Source organism: Rhinichthys klamathensis, unplaced genomic scaffold, assembly GCF_029890125.1.
Source record: "Rhinichthys klamathensis goyatoka isolate OS25496 unplaced genomic scaffold, OSU_Roscu_1.1 h1tg000406l_1, whole genome shotgun sequence".
In the NCBI taxonomy this organism is placed as follows: Eukaryota; Metazoa; Chordata; class Actinopteri; order Cypriniformes; family Leuciscidae; genus Rhinichthys; species Rhinichthys klamathensis.
The window spans coordinates 1,225,498-1,247,085 of NW_026606907.1; the positions used below are offsets into that span (position 1 = coordinate 1,225,498).

General features: G+C 41.6%; 1 protein-coding gene across 2 annotated transcripts; it reads left to right on the forward strand.

Annotated features, from left to right (window-relative positions):
• The first annotated feature begins 1,926 nt into the window (after positions 1–1,926).
• On the forward strand, positions 1,927–21,432 carry ctu2 (cytosolic thiouridylase subunit 2 homolog (S. pombe)). Of its 2 annotated transcripts, XM_056234808.1 has the most exons (15): positions 1,927–2,019; positions 2,109–2,187; positions 3,392–3,451; positions 3,573–3,633; positions 3,758–3,867; positions 6,646–6,899; positions 10,024–10,159; positions 10,757–10,888; positions 14,959–15,050; positions 15,515–15,615; positions 16,672–16,728; positions 16,768–16,843; positions 16,938–17,004; positions 19,679–19,737; positions 21,373–21,432. In XM_056234808.1, the coding sequence occupies exons 1-15, from the start codon at positions 1,961–1,963 to the stop codon at positions 21,422–21,424; spliced, it is 1,395 nt and encodes a 464-aa protein (XP_056090783.1). In that variant the 5' UTR covers positions 1,927–1,960; the 3' UTR covers positions 21,425–21,432. The 2 variants fall into 2 exon arrangements, with proteins under 2 accessions (XP_056090783.1, XP_056090782.1); XM_056234807.1 differs by having other exon boundaries at positions 16,672–16,843.
• Positions 21,433–21,588: the final 156 nt, after the last annotated feature.

The following is a 21,588-nucleotide window of genomic DNA, read 5'->3' on the forward strand; positions in this document are numbered from 1 at the left end:
ATGGGAGTTGTAGTTCTTTACACCGCTCATTTTCGCAGAGCGGGTGTTCAATAGAACTACATTTCCCAGACATCGCATTCAGAACAATTCCATGGAGCATAGATAGATGGCGCAAAACTAATGTAGCGATTGTAACAAATAAGGTTGTCAACGTATATATTTTATATAGTATAAAATAGTATATTTATATGTATATATATTTTTGACCGAAAACGTTAAGACATTAATATTAAAAAAAATAAAAAAAATAACTAATCACAATGCTTCTGTTCTGTGTAAAAAAAAAAGGGGCTTTTCTTTTAGCTCATTTTTGCATGTGTATGTGGTATTTAACGGTGTTTACACAAAAAGTAAACATTACACATTAAGATAATCAAAAAAAAAAATCAATGTCAGACGATGCTCAAAGCAAACATATGGGCGTGGCCTCTTACGTCATCAAAAGGGGTCAGGAAAATTCTCTACACAGTCACACGTGAAAACAAGCTTGTACGAAATATGTGTGATTTTGACGATTCTCTTGAATAAGTTTTGAGAGAATCTTTCGCTTCTAAACAGGCTGAAAGAGCATCGTATCGTTGGACGAGTGACATCGTGTGTTTCCTTTCATATAGTCTGTGAGTTTGAAGCCGTCATGTGTGAAGTTGAAGAGGATTATAATGGTCTGGAGTGTAAACAGGAGAAGATACCTGTGCCGACGTGAGTTGAACTAAACAACCGCTGTGTGTGTGTGTGTGTGTGTGTGTGTGTGTGTGTGTGTGTGTGTGTGTGTGTGTGTGTCAGAAATAAGAACCATTTTTTGGACAATAATGATGATTGTACCATTATATTTTTTTTGTGGAGATGTGAGCGGCTACATCGTGAATCCATCTTCCAACCCGTGTTTTCTTCTTATCCTGAATCACTACGCTACGCCTATAATTAGTTTATATTCGGACTATTTAAGACCGAGTGGGACATCAACCGCTGCGGAGTAGCACAGTACCTGCGTGACTCGTCATAGACATAAACAGATAGAAGTAGTTCCGGCTATAATGTTCTTCCGCAAGACGCATGCAGTTCTGTTTATTAACCGCTGGAGCGCCAAAAGTTACATTTTAGGTTTTACAGTAAAAACAATGTAATACATTTTTGTTCAATATTTTTTTTCTTTATTTTGTATTTTGCGAGAAATTCGTGGTACTAATTAGTATCTAAGTTGTAAATATGATTTTATTCCGATTGAAATTATATTTCCTTCTAATATATTTTTTATTGCTTCTCAATTAAAGCAGTATTTCATGTTGTAATAGAGACTGCCTTTAAAATCATTTTTTTGAAGGCAGATTAGTGCCATCTGGTCGGAAGTAAAAAAGAAAAACGTATGTAATGTTGTGGTGTAACCCCTAGATTCATATATAGCTCAATATAAGAGGCGTATACATTCTCTAGTTAGAGATCAATACTTACTTTTATTAGTTTTTGGATTTTGATATATATTTAGACATTCTTAAAGGCTACTTTTTGTCAAGGTTTAGATTTTTTTTTTTAAATGTTCATTTGAAGTGTCAGTTCTTGCATTCATATTTTTGCATATTTCCCATGGCAGTCATTTTTGAACGCGAAAAACAAAAGTGCGACTTTTTTTTATTACAACCACAACAGTCACAGAGTTTCATAACATTCAGATGAAGTCGTGATTTTTTTTTAAATGTCAAAAAACAAAAGAAAACAAACAAACGGTAAAGAAAACGCTGGTACTCACTTTTTTTTATTTTTATTCACATTAACAAATTACACAAAATCTTTTAAATGTAAACATTTTCATGCTTTTTTATTTTTATTTTTAAGTTCAGTTCCCAGTTCTTTGATTTGCTTTACTGTTTTATGTGTTTTCTATCTTTGGTCAACACCAGTTGTTTTTAAACGTGCTATACAAATAAAATTGTATTGTATATTTTTCCGGCTCGACAGGAAGTGTATGAAGTGTAAGGAGGGAACTGCCGTGCTCATCATTCGTGTCAGTGATGCGTTTTGCCGGTAGGTGATCATTAATCTTCTCCGTGTTTTAATTACGCTTCATTAAGTGATGCAGTCTCGCCAAAAACACACTCTCTGTCCTCGACTAGGTCCTGCTTCAAGGAATACTTCATACACAAGTTTCGGGCCATGCTGGGAAAGAATCGAGTCATATTTCCCCAGGAGAAGGTGAATATAAAAACAATATCCTCAGTTTTAGTGGAATTATGGAAAATTATGACACTATAATGCGTGAAAAATGAATTAAACTAGCCTAATAACACTACATGGCTTTCCCCAGACACAATATATCTATCAGCATTAATAATCATTATTATATTATAATATCAATGGCATTCATCATCAATGAGTGAGAGTATTGCAAAAAAGCATCAGTTTCTTTTATCCATAGATTGAAAACTGTTTTCATATTAAACAAACTCTCAATAGAAAAGCTGTTCTAAATCATCTTCCCTTAAACCGCTGTTTGTCTCAAATATTTAAATGTGGACTTCGTCTGACCAGCACAAATCCAACAAGTGTTGTTATCATACCAAACCAAAAAATAACTCATGAACCACACAATCATAATATTAAACAACAATAGCAAGCATCGCAAGAACATGGAAATAATAAGCAACATAAAATATAATAAAATGACAATTATGGAGTGATAAATATTTGATTTATAAATGATTACATGAATATATAAGCATAAATAAAATGCAATGCATGTAAAGACACACACACACACACACACACACAAATAAAGTTATTGTCTCCTAAAAGAAAGAATTGATTCTGAACTGCTGAAACGAGTCGTCAGTAATTCCAGTCTCACTTCCTGTTACTAACCAATGTAGCTAATTTGCATAATTCCAGCCTCTGTTCTTGATTGGCTGAGCAGCGTCTCTTGGCTCCGCCCTCAAACACTGTAGTGAATCTGAGACTGGAGAGTTCGGCTCGTGTTGTTCGTGTCGAGAAGACGCTGTTTTCTGCTGACAAAGCAAATCCACTTTGATGAGATTGATACGGTGAAACCCACGTTCGTATCACTGTGATCAAGAGCTGAGATTCAGATATGATAATGAGCGCTTGCTTTCTGACCAATCAGAGCAGAGGAAGCTCTCAGAGAGGCGGAGCTTACAGAGACTGAATGCTTTATCAATCAGTTTCAGACACTGAGAGAAAAGGCTGATGCTGTAATGTATATTATGAGGAAATTAAAGTGTTTTTGACCTTTGATGCGTGTAAACCTGTTGTAGGAGACGCCAAAACACATTAGGATTCTTTAAAATGCCATAATAGGGCACTTTAAAAATCCTTAAATCCTTCAGCATCCACACTGACTCAATTGTTTGGTCACTGACCGTCACACTCTTGCTCTTCTTAGGTTCTTCTGGCTGTTTCTGGTGGCGCCGCCTCTTCCTCGATGCTCTCACAAGTTATAGAGGTAAAATACAAGTGAGATAAAAAACAAAAAAAGTGAGAGTGTGTGTGTAAATGTATTTTTACAATCTGTTTTGTATAAAGCACTAGATAAATAAAGTGACTTTCTGCTTTTATTTGTTCAGGGCTTGAGTCGGGATGCTCCCAAAAAGTTACGATTTATGCCAGGAATCATTTACATCGATGGTAAAGCCCTTTGACTCAGACCAGTAGGGCATTATTCCTGTATCTCAAAATGATGCTTCAGCATTGAGCATTTGGTGATATTTTAAACAGGGTTTGATGTGTGTGTGTGTGTGGTGTGTGTTAGACGGCGGCGCTTGTGGGCGGAGTCAAGAGGAGCGACAGCGATCTGTAGATCAACTGAAGAGCATCTTCACACACACGGGCTTCCCGTACTTTATAGTTCCTCTGGAGCAGGTAAACGGACCCAGCTCCTTCCCTCTGTGCAGAGAGAGAGAGAGACATTCAATGACTCTCTGACTCACTCACTCACTCTCTGACTCACTCACTCACCGACTCACTCACCGACTCACTCACTCACCGACTCACTCACTGACTCACTCACTCTCTGACTCACTCACTCACTCTCTGACTCCTCACTCACTCTCTGACTCACTCACTCTCTGACTCACTGACTCACTCACTCTCTGACTCACTCACTCACTCACTCTCTCACTGACTCACTCACTCACCGACTCACTCACCGACTCACTCACTCACCGACTCACTCACCGACTCACTCACCGACTCACTCACTCACCGACTCACTCACTGACTCACTCACTCTCTGACTCACTCACTCACTCTCTGACTCCTCACTCACTCTCTGACTCACTCACTCACTCACTCTCTGACTCCTCACTCACTCTCTGACTCACTCACTCTCTGACTCACTCACTCACTGACTCACTCACTCACTCACTCACCGACTCACTCACCGACTCACTCACTCACCGACTCACTCACTGACTCACTCACTCTCTGACTCACTCACTCACTCTCTGACTCCTCACTCACTCTCTGACTCACTCACTCACTGACTCCTCACTCACTCTCTGACTCACTGACTCACTCACTCTCTGACTCACTCACTCACTCTCTCACTGACTCACTCACTCACTCACCGACTCACTCACTGACTCACTCACTCTCTGACTCACTCACTCACTCACTCACTCACTCACTCACTCACTCACTCACTCACTCACTCACTCTCTGACTCACTGACTCACTCACTCTCTGACTGACTCACTCACTCACTCACTCTCTCACTGACTCACTCACTCACTCACCGACTCACTCACTCTCTGACTCCTCACTCACTCTCTGACTCACTCACTCACCGACTCACTGACTCACTCACTCTCTGACACACTCACTCACTCACTCTCTCACTCACTCTCTCACTGACTCACTCTCTGACTCACTAACTCACCGACTCACTCACCGACTCACTCACTCTCTGACTCACTCACTCACCGACTCACTCACTCACCGACTCACTCACTGACTCACTCACTCTCTCACTCTCTGACTCACTCACCGACTCACTAACTCATTCAATGACTCACTGACTCACTCTCTGACTCACTCACTCACCGACTCACTCACTCACCGACTCACTCACTGACTCACTCACTCTCTCACTCTCTGACCCACTAACTCATTCAATGACTCACTGACTCACTCACTCACCGACTCTCACTGACTCACTCACTCACTCAGTCAATGACTCACTCACTCTCTTACTCACAGACTTACTCACTCACTCTCTGACTCACTCAGTCAATGACTCACTCACTCTCTTACTCACTGACTCACTCACTCACTCTCTGACTCACTCAGTCAATGACTCGCTCACTCACTCTCTTACTCGCTCACTCACTCTCACTGACTCACTCACTCACTCAGTCAATGACTCACTCACTCTCTTACTCACTGACTTAATCACTCACTCTCTGACTCACTCAGTCAATGACTCACTCACTCTCTTACTCACTGACTCACTCACTCACTCTCTGACTCACTCAGTCAATGACTCACTCACTCTCTTACTCACTGACTCACTCACTCACTCTCTGACTCACTCAGTCAATGACTCGCTCACTCACTCTCTTACTCGCTCACTCACTCTCACTGACTCACTCACTCACTCAGTCAATGACTCACTCACTCTCTTACTCACTGACTTAATCACTCACTCTCTGACTCACTCAGTCAATGACTCACTCACTCTCTTACTCACTGACTCACTCACTCACTCTCTGACTCACTCAGTCAATGACTCGCTCACTCACTCTCTTACTCGCTCACTCACTCACTCACTCACTCACCGACTCACTGACTCACTCATTCACTCTCTGACTCACTCAACGACTCACTCACTCACTGACTCACTCTCTGACTCACTAACTCAATGACTCACTGAGTCACTCACTCACTCACTCACTCTCTAACTCACTCAGTCAATGACTCACTCACTCACTCTCTGACTCACTCAGTCAATGACTCACTCACTCACTCACTCTCTGACTCACTCAGTCAATGACTCACTCACTCACTCACTCACTCAGTCAATGACTCACTCACTCACTCTCTGACTCACTCAGTCAATGACTCACTCACTCACTCACTCACTCACTCTCTAACTCACTCAGTCAATGACTCACTCACTCACTCTCTGACTCACTCAGTCAATGACTCACTCACTCACTCTCTGACTCACTCAGTCAATGACTCACTCACTCACTCTCTGACTCACTCAGTCAATGACTCACTCACTCACTCTCTGACTCACTCAGTCAATGACTCACTCACTCACTCTCTGACTCACTCAGTCAATGACTCACTCACTCACTCACTCACTCACTCACTCACTCACTCACTCACTCACTCACTCTCTAACTCACTCACTCACTCACTCATTCAATGACTCACTCACTCTCTTACTCACTCACTCACTCGCTCACACATTGCCAAAGCATTAATAACACTATACAATAAAAAAAATTAAATAAATTAATAATAATAAAAATGAATACAAATACAAATTTTACATGAAAATAAACAAATCAATAAAAATGTTTAATCTTCTAATATTTATAACAGTGTCTCTAGGAAAATAGTTGGTAGCTACACTACATGTTGGACTCCCTGACTCTGACTGTTGTAATGCTTTGCTCTTACGTTTCTCAGGTGTTCGCTCTGCCCGCCTCTGTACTGGTGCCGGTCACTTCTGATCCAGACCCGTCCAATCCCAGCTATAAACTCGCTGTGGACCAGTTCATCCGAGAGGAGCAGAAGCGGACAGAAGAGGATTCAGCCAGCGCTGTGGCTCGGCTCACTGTAGAGGACTCGGCTTACTCTCCTGAACACAAGCTGGCGCTGGAGAGCCTGTTCTCATCACTGAACACACTGACAGCGAAAGAGGACATGCTACACACACTCAGGTGAGTCACTCTTTAGAAATCACTCTCGAAGATCTCTCAAATCTGATTGATTTCAAGAAAAAATTGCTCATTTCACTGCATGCTTCCACAAAACTGATTCATTTGAGTCTCTGTATTTGATTTTGACAACTTTGTTTCAATTCCCAGCCCTAATGTTTATATAACAGAGTTAATGATTCATTTCGATTTTGTTTCACAAGCTTGCAATTTGATTCAATTTTGATTCAGTTTGACTCGATATCGATTAAGTTGGTACATTACTATAATATTATAGGTTAAAATGAACTGATTTGATTGGGCTACTTCCATTTAAATTACAAAACATCATAATAATGTTATAATAACTTTTTAATTACATAATTATATTGGATGCACGATATATCGTCCACCATATCGGTATCAGCCGATATATGTTCATTTTTAAAGTTATCGTTATCGGCCCGATAAGAAAATTTGGCCGACATTTTAAAGCTGATAAATAATGGATTATTTCCTTTATTATTATTATTATTATTACACTTCAGATGCGCACTGTTGAACAAGATGGTTTTGAATTGCTTGTAATATGATTGGAATCACTTCAAAAAAGGAAAATACAGTAAAGTGCAACATGTGCAAGTCTGTCATATAGACTACATTAAATTATAATGAGAACATTTTAGTGCTTGAGACCATCCATCATCCATCTTCATCCGCTTATCCGGGGTCGGGTCGCGGGGGCAGCAGTTCCAGCATGGGACCCCAAACTTCTCTTTCCCGAGCCACATTAACCAGCTCTGACTGGGGGATCCCGAGGCGTTCCCAGGCCAGTGTGGAGATATAATCTCTCCACCTAGTCCTGGGTCTTCCCCGAGGTCTCCTCCCAGCTGGACGTGCCTAGGGAGGCGTCCAGGAGGCGTCCAGGAGGCATCCTTACCAGATGCCCAAACCACCTCAACTGGCTCCTTTCGACACAAAGGAGCAGTGGCTCTACTCTGAGCTCCTCGCGGATGGCTGAGCTTCTCACCCTATCTCTAAGGGAGACACCAGCCACCCGCCTGAGGAAACCCATTTCGGCCGCTTGTACCCGCGATCTCGTTCTTTCAGTCATGACCCAGCCTTCATGACCATAGGTGAGGGTAGGAACAAAAATTGACCAATCTCCTGCTCCAATCTCCCCTCACTCGTGAACAAGACCCCGAGGTACTTAAACTCCTTCACTTGGGGTAAGAGCTCATTCCCTACCTGGAGTTGGCATTCCACCGGTTTCCTGCTGAGAAAATGCTTGAGTGCTTGAGACATGGATGTTTAATGGTGAGGCTTTTCTTTTTGTAATCAGGCTCTCAAAAATTAAATAAATTTGTATGTAGAATTATTGACCAATATATTGGTTATCGGCTTTCAAATATAAAGAATTATCGGTTATCGGCTTTCAAATATAAAGAGGTATCGGTTATTGGCTTTCAAATATAAAAAATTACAGGTTATTGGCTTTCAAATATAAAGAATTATCGTCTTTCAAATATAAAGAATTATCGGCTATTGGCTTTCGAATATAAAGAATTATCGGTTATTGGCTTTCAAATATAAAGAGTTATCGGTTTTCAAATATAAAGAGAGTTATCGGTTATCGGCTTTCAAATATAAAAAATGACAGGTTATCGGCTTTCAAATATAAAGAATTATCGGCTTTCAAATATAAAGAATTATCGGTTATTGGCTTTCGAATATAAAGAATTATCGGCTATTGGCTTTCAAATATAAAGAGTTATCGGTTTTAAAATATAAAGAGTTATCGGTTATCGGCTTTCAAATATAAAAAATGACAGGTTATCGGCTTTCAAATATAAAGAATTATCGGCTTTCAAATATAAAAAATTACAGGTTATCGGCTTTCAAATATAAAGAGTTATCGGTTATTGGCTTTCGAATATAAAGAATTATCGGTTATTGGCTTTCAAATATAAAGAGTTATCGGTTATCGGCTTTCAAATATGAAGAGTTATCGGCTTTCAAATATAAAAAATTACAGGTTATCGGCTTTCAAATATAAAGAATTATCGGCTTTCAAATATAAAGAATTATCGGTTATTGGCTTTCGAATATAAAGAATTATCGGTTATTGGCTTTCAAATATAAAGAGTTATCGGTTATCGGCTTTCAAATATAGAGAATTACCGGTTATCGGCTTTTAAATGTAAAGAATTATCGGTTATCGGCTTTCAAATATAAAGAGTTATCGGTTATCGGCTTTCAAATATAAAGAATTATCGGCTTTCGAATATAAAGAATTATCGGTTATTGGCTTTCAAATATAAAGAGTTATCGGTTTTCAAATATAAAGAGTTATCGGTTATCTGCTTTCAAATATAAAAAATGACAGGTTATCGGCTTTCAAATATAAAGAATTATCGGTTATTGGCTTTCGAATATAAAGAATTATCGGTTATTGGCTTTCGAATATAAAGAATTATCGGCTATTGGCTTTCAAATATAAAGAGTTATCGGTTTTCAAATATAAAGAGTTATCGGTTATCAGCTTTCAAATATACAAAAAAACAGGTTATCGGCTTTCGAATATAAAGAATTATCGGCTTTCAAATATAAAGAATTATCGGTTATTGGCTTTAGAATATAAAGAATTATCGGTGATTGGCTTTCAAATATAAAGTGTTATCGGTATCGGCTTTCAAATATAAAGTGTTATCGGTTATCGGCTTTCAAATATAAAGAGTTATCGGTTATCGGCTTTCAAATATAAAGAGTTATCGGTTATCGGCTTTCAAATATAAAGAGTTATCGGTTATCGGCTTTCAAATATAAATAATTGTCGGCTTTCAAATATAAAGAGTTATCGGCTTTCAAATATAAAGAATTATCGGTTATCGGTCAACATTTTCATATCGGTGCATCCCTAATAGTTCAGTTTCGATTCACTGCTACTCTCTTTGAATCGCTAATAAGTAACGTGCAACAAAGACAGCGCAAAACTAAAGTGTCAACTTAATTACCGATAATAACCCTGATGGTCATTACAGAATGCCACCATTGACCTCAAACACATGGGAATGTCCCTGATCCAATCATAATCAAGAGTTCAGCTTGGCCCTGGTGTAAAGAGTTGAGTGTGTGTGTATTGGTACAGGCTTCACCTGATCCTGCACGTCGCCCGAGAGAACGGTTTCTCGAAGGTCATGATGGGGGAAAGCTGCTCTCGACTGGCTGTGAAACTGCTGAGTAACATCGCTCTGGGTCGCGGAGCAGCGCTGGCTTCAGACACGGTGAGGAGCGCCACTAGAACAAGCCCACGGTTCCTCATGACGACCTCAGAGCTGCTACTGAGATGTGTGTGTGCTTGCATTATAGTCGTCATCATCTATGGATAACACTTTATAATTCTGTTCCTTCATTGATGAATAATTACACAGGGGCAAATGTGACCCTGAACCACAAAACCAGTCACAAGAGTCATTTTTTTAAATTGAGATGTATATATCACATAAAAGCTGAATACATAAGCTTTCCATTGATGTATGGTTTATTAGCAATATTTAGCCGAGATATGACTATATCTGGAATCTGAGGGTGCAAAAAAATCAAAACATTGAGAAAATCTCCTTTAAAGTTGTGCATTTATGTTCACGATATGGCTTCATTCATTTACAAAAATATATTTTTTATACATTTACGGTAGGAAATTTACTAAATATCTTCATGGAACATGATCTTTACTTAATATCCTAATGACTTTTGGCATAAAAGAAAAATCGATAATTTTGACCCATACAATGTGTAGTTGTCTATTGCCACAGACACACCCGTGTGACGTGACTGGTTTTGTGGTCCAGGGTCACATGTCTCCATGAACTGTCTCGTAGGGTTTCTGTGATCCTCGGTTCGGGGATGTGGTGGTCGTGCGGCCAATGAGGGATTATTCCTCTAAAGAGATCGCCGCGTACTGTAGGATGTTCCACGTGCCGTCCGTCTTTATCCCGGGACTGGAGACCAAGGTGAGAGTGTGTGTCCTCAGGCCTAACACACTGATACGCTTTCCTTTGAAAACGCATCTTTTTCTCTGCGTTTGGTCTTCTATTCACACTGAGACGCCGTTTTATTCATGAAAACAAAGCTTTTTGAAAACGCCGTGTTCGCGTTGTAGTGTGGACTGGGAAAATTGAGGTATTTAAAAACGATGACGTAAGTTTAGTCATGTGACGCATATTGTACCAATAGATATTCATGTTTATAGCGGTATTGTGCCTGTTATGTGCGATTCACTTTCACACTGTTACTAAAATATATTACTTCACACACTCTTCATATCACAGTCCTGCAAAGATGACAGAATTCACTCACATCTGCTGTCCTGCGGCGAAACATGAGCAGTTTTAGACCAAATATATAATAGTGAGTGAGTGCGACCTGACCATCAGTGAATGCTGAGATATTTTGCTAAATAAAATGATCCTGTCAGAAGAATTGCGCGATAACTTTATGATCTATTTCTCTGTCAGTATCATCTCAGTGAGCTTCTGTGAGGTTTTACACATGCGCAGTAAAGGTGAATTTAGCGTTTTCAGGCGTTTTCCAAAAGTTTCTGGACGGAGTGTTTTTAAAGGAAACCGCCGTCTTCATGATGGGATTAATCTATGGGGATTACTGTAGACGTGACTCTGATCAGATGTCTGGATTACTGTAGACGTGACTCTAATCAGATGTCTGGATTACTGTAGACGTGACTCTGATCGGATGTCTGGATTACTGTAGACGTGACTCTGATCGGATGTCTGGATTACTGTAGACGTGACTCTGATCAGATGTCTGGATTACTGTAGACGTGACTCTGATCAGATGTCTGGATTACTGTAGACGTGACTCTGATCAGATGTCTGGATTACTGTAGACGTGACTCTGTTCAGATGTCTGGATTACTGTAGACCTGACTCTGTTCAGATGTCTGGATTACTGTAGACGTGACTCTGATCAGATGTCTGGATTACTGTAGACGTGACTCTGATCGGATGTCTGGATTACTGTAGACGTGACTCTGTTCAGATGTCTGGATTACTGTAGACCTGACTCTGTTCAGATGTCTGGATTACTGTAGACGTGACTCTGATCGGATGTCTGGATTACTGTAGACGTGACTCTGATCGGATGTCTGGATTACTGTAGACGTGACTCTGATCGGATGTCTGGATTACTGTAGACGTGACTCTGATCGGATGTCTGGATTACTGTAGACGTGACTCTGATCGGATGTCTGGATTACTGTAGACGTGACTCTGATCGGATGTCTGGATTACTGTAGACGTGACTCTGATCGGATGTCTGGATTACTGTAGACGTGACTCTGATCGGATGTCTGGATTACTGTAGACGTGACTCTGATCGGATGTCTGGATTACTGTAGACGTGACTCTGATCGGATGTCTGGATTACTGTAGACGTGACTCTGATCGGATGTCTGGATTACTGTAGACGTGACTCTGATCGGATGTCTGGATTACTGTAGACGTGACTCTGATCAGATGTCTGGATTACTGTAGACGTGACTCTGTTCGGATGTCTGGATTACTGTAGACGTGACTCTGATTGGATGTCTGGATTACTGTAGACGTGACTGAACGGATATCTGGATTACTGTAGACGTGACTCTGATCGGATGTCTGAATTACTGTAGACGTGACTCTGATCGGATGTCTGGATTACTGTAGACGTGACTCTGTTCGGATGTCTGGATTACTGTAGACGTGACTCTGATCGGATGTCTGGATTACTGTAGACGTGACTCTGATCGGATGTCTGGATTACTGTAGACGTGACTCTGATCGGATGTCTGGATTACTGTAGACGTGACTCTGATCGGATGTCTGGATTACTGTAGACGTGACTCTGATCGGATGTCTGGATTACTGTAGACGTGACTCTGATCGGATGTCTGGATTACTGTAGACGTGACTCTGATCGGATGTCTGGATTACTGTAGACGTGACTCTGATCGGATGTCTGGATTACTGTAGACGTGACTCTGTTCGGATGTCTGGATTACTGTAGACGTGACTCTGATCGGATGTCTGGATTACTGTAGACGTGACTCTGATCGGATGTCTGGATTACTGTAGACGTGACTCTGATCGGATGTCTGGATTACTGTAGACGTGACTCTGATCGGATGTCTGGATTACTGTAGACGTGACTCTGATCGGATGTCTGGATTACTGTAGACGTGACTCTGATCGGATGTCTGGATTACTGTAGACGTGACTCTGATCGGATGTCTGGATTACTGTAGACGTGACTCTGATCGGATGTCTGGATTACTGTAGACGTGACTCTGATCGGATGTCTGGATTACTGTAGACGTGACTCTGATCGGATGTCTGGATTACTGTAGACGTGACTCTGATCAGATGTCTGGATTACTGTAGACGTGACTCTGATCGGATGTCTGGATTACTGTAGACGTGACTCTGATCGGATGTCTGGATTACTGTAGACGTGACTCTGATCAGATGTCTGGATTACTGTAGACGTGACTCTGTTCAGATGTCTGGATTACTGTAGACGTGACTCTGATCGGATGTCTGGATTACTGTAGACGTGACGGATGTCTGGATTACTGTAGACGTGACTGTGATCAGATGTCGGGATTACTGTAGACGTGACTGTGATCAGATGTCGGGATTACTGTAGACGTGACTCTGATCAGATGTCTGGATTACTGTAGACGTGACTCTGATCGGATGTCTGGATTACTGTAGACGTGACTCTGATCAGATGTCTGGATTACTGTAGACGTGACTCTGATCAGATGTCTGGATTACTGTAGACGTGACTCTGATCAGATGTCTGGATTACTGTAGACGTGACTCTGATCAGATGTCTGGATTACTGTAGACGTGACTCTGATCAGATGGATGTCTGGATTACTGTAGACGTGACTCTGATCGGATGTCTGGATTACTGTAGACGTGACGGATGTCTGGATTACTGTAGACGTGACTCTGATCGGATGTCTGGATTACTGTAGACGTGACTATGATCGGATGTCTGGATTACTGTAGACGTGACTCTGTTCAGATGTCTGGATTACTGTAGACGTGACTCTGTTCAGATGTCTGGATTACTGTAGACGTGACTCTGATCAGATGTCTGGATTACTGTAGACGTGACTCTGATCAGATGTCTGGATTACTGTAGACGTGACTCTGTTCAGATGTCTGGATTACTGTAGACGTGACTCTGTTCAGATGTCTGGATTACTGTAGACGTGACTCTGATCGGATGTCTGGATTACTGTAGACGTGACGGATGTCTGGATTACTGTAGACGTGACTGTGATCAGATGTCGGGATTACTGTAGACGTGACTGTGATCAGATGTCGGGATTACTGTAGACGTGACTCTGATCAGATGTCTGGATTACTGTAGACGTGACTCTGATCGGATGTCTGGATTACTGTAGACGTGACGGATGTCTGGATTACTGTAGACGTGACTGTGATCAGATGTCTGGATTACTGTAGACGTGACTCTGATCAGATGTCTGGGGATTACTGTAGACGTGACTCTGATCAGATGTTGTGGATTACTGTAGACGTGACTCTGATCAGATGTCGGGATTACTGTAGACGTGACTCTGATCAGATGTCTGGATTACTGTAGACGTGACTCTGATCAGATGTCTGGATTACTGTAGACGTGACTCTGATCAGATGTCTGGATTACTGTAGACGTGACTCTGATCAGATGTCTGGATTACTGTAGACGTGACTCTGATCAGATGTCTGGATTACTGTAGACGTGACTCTGTTCAGATGTCTGGATTACTGTAGACGTGACTCTGATCAGATGTCTGGGGATTACTGTAGACGTGACTCTGATCAGATGTTGTGGATTACTGTAGACGTGACTCTGATCAGATGTCGGGATTACTGTAGACGTGACTGATCGGATGTCTGGATTACTGTAGACGTGACTCTGTTCAGATGTCTGGATTACTGTAGACGTGACTCTGATCAGATGTCTGGATTACTGTAGACGTGACTCTGATCCTGCGGTTGAACTTCTCCTTCAGACTCCGGATAAAGCCAGCATCCAGAGACTCACGGAGGCGTTCGTCACCAACCTTCAGGCCGAGTTCCCCTCCACTGTCAGCACCATCTACAGGTCCTCTTCCTCTTCATCATCTTGCTCTTCCTTCATCTTCCACTCCATCTTCCTCTTCATCATCTTCCTTTTCCACTCCATCTTCCTCTTCCTCTCCATCTTCCTCTTCATCATCTTTCACTCCATCTTCCTCTTCATCATCTTCCTCTTCATCTTCCTTTTCCTTCATCTTCCTCTATCTTCATCTTCCTTCATCTTCCTCTCCCATCTTCCTCTTCATCTTCCTCTTCATCTTCCACTTCATCTTCCTCTCCATCTTCCACTTCATCTTCCTCTCCATCTTCCTCTTCCTCTCCATCTTCCTCTTCCTCTCCATCTTCCTCTTCCTCTCCATCTTCCACTTCATCTTCCTCTCCATCTTCCTCTCCATCTTCCACTTCATCTTCCTCTTCATCTTCCTCTGAAACAACAGCTCTGACTTCAGTGTTTTACATTTCATTGTTGTCTTGATGTTTCCTCTGCAGAACGAGTGAGAAGCTTCACACAGTCAAACCTTCTGGAAGTGAAGCAACTGAACCTGCGTCTAAATGCCTTCTGTGTGTGTGCGCTCTCGACACTACTGTGGGTGAGTGTGTGTGTGTGTGTGCGCTCTCGACACTACTGTGGGTGAGTGTGTGTGTGTGTGCGCTCTCGACACTACTGTGGGTGAGTGTGTGTGTGTGCGCTCTCGACACTGATGTGGGTGAGTGTGTGTGTGTGTGTGTGCGCTCTCGACACTGATGTGGGTGAGTGTGTGTGTGCTCTCGACACTGATGTGGGTGTGTGTGTGCGCTCTCGACACTGATGTGGGTGAGTGTGTGTGTGTGTGTGCGCTCTCGGCACTGATGTGGGTGAGTGTGTGTGTGTGTGTGTGTGTGTGTGTGTGTGTGTGTGTGTGTGTGTGTGTGTGTGTGCGCTCTCGACACTGATGTGGGTGAGTGTGTGTGTGTGTGTGTGTGTGTGTGCGCTCTCGACACTGATGTGGGTGAGTGTGTGTGTGTGTGTGTGTGTGCGCTCTCGACACTGATGTGGGTGAGTGTGTGTGTGTGTTTGGGTGAGTGTGTGTGTGGGTGTGTGTGTGTGCGCTGTGCCAGGCTTGTGTGTGTGCGTGCATGTATGTATGTGTGTATGTGCGAGAGACAGAGAGAGAGACTGTGAGTGTACACAATATACATCCTGATTTGTACATTGTTATGCTGCGCTTGTGCGTAACGTTTACTGTTATTACGTATTATTAGCCTAAACAATAAATCAGGTAATCTGGCTTTCATAACTCAGTGCCTAGCCTCTTTAAGACATCACCGCACGTCACTGGGCAACGATATGCGTCGGTTCGTTCATTCTTGTCAAAGTTACCCGCCGAACTGACGACACGCTGACGTCAGACGCACGTCCGTTTACAAGCCAATCAGAGTCGAGATGCAGCCCACATAGATGATGACGACAGGACGTCATGTAGAGTTCTTTAGTGCGCTCGCATACTTGCAATGTGAAACCAAACCAAAACTTACCGAATGTATGAAATGTATCCAAACATGAACTTTGGTTCGGACGTCCAGGTGTGAGAACGACTTTAGTCCAGATGATTAGGGTGGACCCGCCCAACACCAAACATGAGCCTGACATAACTGTTTCTCTGCAGATAAAGCTTCGGCTTTCCATGCCACTCTGGTGTCTGAGCAGCTGTCCCAGATCAAGCCCAAGGACGTGTCCCATGATGCACTGCGCTGCGTGGAGGCTCAGGACGTGTCCCATGATGCACTGCGCTGCGCGGAGACTCAGTGTTGTGGGACCGGCGGCTGCTCCTCAAACCGGTGCCGTATTTATTCTCTCTGAAGTTTTATTATAAGCCGAGTCAGTAGACGATGTGCTTTTGATGTTATTTCTGCTTTTCTGGATGCATTTCAGGGTTCCTGCACATCAGGACTGGAAGACACTGTTGTGTTACAGCTGTAGACTCACGGTTAAGGACATGGTGAGTTTCATGAGAGACCAAATCAAATTACAGATTTAAAGCGCACCTATTATGCTATGTTTTATAAGATGTAAAGTAAGTCTCTGACGTGTGCGTGTGTGTGTGTGAAGTTTCAGCTCAAACACCCCACAGATCATGTTTATAGCATGTTAAAATGGCCGCTTTTGTCTGTGTGTGTGTGTGTGTCTCTTTAAATGCAAATGTGGTGCTGTGCCCTGCCCCCTTTTAAGAAGAGGGCGGGGCTTCAAGAGCTTATACTGGTGGCAACAAAACAAGACAATCTCACGCAGTAAAATCTCAGAAACTGTACGGATGTAATATATGCCGTATGGAGAGAGAACGGGTAGTTTAGTTTAATCACGGTTATAACTTACACTCACCTACAGGATTATTAGGAACACCATACTAATACTGTGTTTGACCCCCTTTCGCCTTCAGAACTGTCTTAATTCTACGTGGCATTGATTCAACAAGGTGCTGAAAGCATTCTTTAGAAATCTTGGCCCATATTGATAGGATAGCATCTTGCAGTTGATGGAGATTTGTGGGATGCACATCCAGGGCACGAAGCTCCCGTTCCACCACATCCCAAAGATGCTCTATTGGGTTGAGATCTGGTGACTGTGGGGGCCATTTTAGTACAGTGAACTCATTGTCATGTTCAAGAAACCAATTTGAAATGATTCGAGCTTTGTGACATGGTGCATTATCCTGCTGGAAGTAGCCATCAGAGGATGGGTACATGGTGGCCATAAAAGGATGGACATGGTCTGAAACAATGCTCAGGTAGGCCGTGGCATTTAAACGATGCCCAATTGGCACTAAGGGGCCTAAAGTGTGCCAAGAAAACATCCCCCACACCATTACACCACCACCACCAGCCTGCACAGTGGTAACAAGGCATGATGGATCCATGTTCTCATTCCGTTTACGCCAAATTCTGACTCTACCATCTGAATGTCTCAACAGAAATCGAGACTCATCAGACCAGGCAACATTTTTCCAGTCTTACATGCGCTTCATGAGACACACGCGCATTTGCACACACACGTAAGGTCTCTCGCTCTCTCCCTCTCTGCTGTACGCGCGCTGCACGGTTTGGAGCTCGCGAGCTTTAAATTCCGAGAGATTTGAACTAATTTGCGGGCATCAGGAGCCGCTATCAATATGCGGGAGACTCCTGGAACTTCCGGGAGATTTGGGATATCTGTGAACGCATACCTCTCTGTCCAATCATCTTTGAAAACTCTATTTTCTTCGTCAACTTTTCTTTTCCTGGACAAAGACATCCTCCACACCCATTCAAACGCTTACGCCGGGAAGTGTCGCGTCGTGGTTGCGCCCGATTACGTCAAAAGTCACACGCTCACTGGATGTCATGGCAACTAAATCACGGAGGAAAACTTTAAATATCTCTATTATTATAAATATATAATAATTTTGGACCATCATAAAAAATAAACAAATGATTTTAACATGCGTTTATCAAAATAGGAAATCCAGACTTTTAATCCCTACACACAATTAGGGCTCTTGAAATACGAAATGGAGGCGGGTCCGGATCCGGACCGGAGTCCGGACTTTGAGAAGCACTGGTGTAGGTTGTCATCTTGCTTTTATCCAGTATTAATACAATAAATGTACAATAAATTTCATAAAACGTATTAATAAAGTTTAGGCCATCACACAAAAGCTGAATCATACGTTTCACTCCAGAAAATCACTGAATAAAACACAGTATAAGAAGTGTGCATTAAAGTGTTGTCCATAAACTCTCTCTCTCCCTTTCTTTATCATCAACATACACAGCGAATTAAACCGAAACACTCGTTACAACGAACAGCTGACAAATATATACACACTTTATGCCTTTTCAGGAGGTGCTTAATAAACTGATAAACTTTATATCCATAAAACGACTCGTATGAACTGTAATAAAGTGTGCGCTCTCTCTTTCATTACTGCCATGTAATGAATAATATGTAACAATATTTTCATCATTACTGCTGATTGTGTTCACACACAGCCAACACACATTTATGTCCAAAAAAAAAGAGGATTTTGCATAATATAACTTTGTTATTGGGGTGCTTTAAAGGTGCAGTGTGTAATATTTAGGAGGATCTGTTGACAAATGCAATATCATATACATAACTATGTGTTCAGTGGTGTATAAAGACCTTACTTAATGAAGCGTTATGTGTTTATTAGCTTAGAATGAGGCATTTCTCTCTACACACACACATCCACATGTTTCTACGGTGGCCCTGAACGGACAAACACGTTTCGCCACTATGTTGTTCTTCGTGTAAAGATCTAGCGAATAAAACACCGACACAATGATGAACAAGTAATAATAATATTCGCAATAACATCGTTTTACTGAATAATAAAGTAAATATAATTTATTAATTTATCTTTGTAAAGAACCTCATGGTTACTCTCTGCTGTCTCAGACGATGACATCACTTCCTGTCGGCCACCGTAACTTCTGTTGGGTGCAGTTCACAACCTCACCACTAGATGCTGCTAAAACTTACACACTGCACCTTAAACAAGTATATAAATGTTCACTTTAATAGCCCTACAGTGGGAAAAAGAAATGAACCCAACATTAGAACATGTGTTAGTGAACTACACACAGAAAATGTTCTGACGTTCCTCTTTCCCACAGGAATCCGTCGACACTCTTCCAGCGTACATCAGGACAGAGGCGGAGAAACGGAGGAAAAGGTGGGAAATACTGCGCTGTCACCTTAAATCATCATCATCATTGTTCACATCATCCTTTTCCTCCTTGGAACGCAAAATGTTAATATCCGGGACGCTCTTTTCCATACACTAAAGATTAAATGAGTTTCAAAAATATGAAATGGTCCGGTCACTCGAGTCTTTTGAAGCAGAAGTTAATTGATAAGATGAAGACTGAAATATTTCATATTCAGAACTATTTTATCGCAGCTGATTAAAACACCATCATGTACACACACACACACACACACACACACACACAACGAGCATGTTTGGCACAAAGGATTGTTTTAGATGTTCCGTCATAAAAGCCTTAATCTTTAGGTTCGGTCTTAAAGGGATAGTTCACTTTGAAATGAATTTTTGATATGTTTTAGCTTACCTCAAGGGCATCCAAGATGTAGGTGTCTTTGTGTCCGCAGTATTTTCAATTTTGATATTTTTAGGTCAAACCGTTCTTGTCTGTCAGTCATATAATGCAGGTCTATGGTCTCCACCTCAAAGAGCAGCACAGAGAAGTCCAGATTAAACATGATTTAATGACTCGTAAATGTAAGTACACATTGATGGCCTAAGACACGAAACGAGCGGTTTGTGTGAGAAAACCAACAGTATTTATATCGTTTTTACCTCTTGTAACGCACAGACCGAAGCGCCGGCGCCCTCAGATCACTTGGACGTGGCTGTGTTTACAAGAGGTAAAAACGATATAAATACTGTTGGTTTTCTCACACAAACCGCTCGTTTCGTGTCTTAGGCCATCAATGTGTACTTACATTTACGAGTCATTAAATCATGTTTAATTTGGACTTCTCTGTGCATGCTCTTTGAGGTGGTGACCATAGACCTGCATTATATGACTGACAGACAAGAACGGTTTGACCTAAAAATATCAAAATTGAAACTACTGCGGAAACAAAGACACTTACATCTTGGATGCCCTTGAGGTAAGCTAAAACATATAAAAAATAATTTCAAAGTGAACTATCCCTTTAAGAATGACAGTGTGAACGCTACGCGAACCAGGACTAAATTATCATTTTATTTTTTGATTCGGACCAAAAGAATCAAGAAAACCGAAGTGTGAACCGCCTTAGAGTCACTCGACATGTTTACACCCAAAGTTGCCAATTTATCTAATGCGCAAAATTGTAATAAATCATAGAACAAAAACATCACTTCCTGATAAACTGGTGGCAAATATCACTAGAGAAAATGTTAGTTGCTGCATTTCTTTGATAGATAACGACTTGCTGCAGAATCCAGTAAATGCAGTCGAGTAAACGCTTTATACTGAACACTAACCATCACACTGAACCGCTTTGACGTTTTGAGATGCTGTGATGTGATTGGTCCGCTGGCTAGTCCTGTTATGCCGTCACGTCGCACAGTCACATGACTTTTTGGATGTGCATTTATTCTGTAATGTGTTTCCAGCGTAGTTCATGCATGTTGTTGTCAGATGAAACAAGAGAAAAATCTCATTTGAGCACAAGTTTTTTTTTAATGTACATTTTTAGAGTTGATGTGCATCTTTGCATTTCCATCCAGCATTTTTAAATTTTATGCAATATCCCAAAATTTGCATGTGAATATGTCTACGGTTTCTTCCCACAGAGCTTTGATGAAGATGGAAATCAGCGAGTATCTTTTGGAGGACGGCGACTAGCAGATATTAAAGCCGTATCGTTAAAGTATTGCATTGTAATAATTTCATTATTTGTCTCCGTTTGAAAGTAAATAAAAGAAAAGATATAATTTTTAAACATTTTATAGCAGCACGTTTTTTTGTTGTTGTTGCTTGAGCACATTTGGCTTGTGTTATATCATCAG

Coding starts and splice junctions, on each gene's coding strand:
- ctu2 (XM_056234807.1), top strand. CDS start 1,961: ATGAAGTGTAAGGAGGGAACTGCCGTGCTCATCATTCGTGTCAGTGAT. Junction 3,868..6,645: donor TTATAGTTCCTCTGGAGCAG/GTAAACGGACCC, acceptor TACGTTTCTCAG/GTGTTCGCTCTGCCCGCCTC. Junction 15,051..15,514: donor ACTGTCAGCACCATCTACAG/GTCCTCTTCCTC, acceptor TTTCCTCTGCAG/AACGAGTGAGAAGCTTCACA.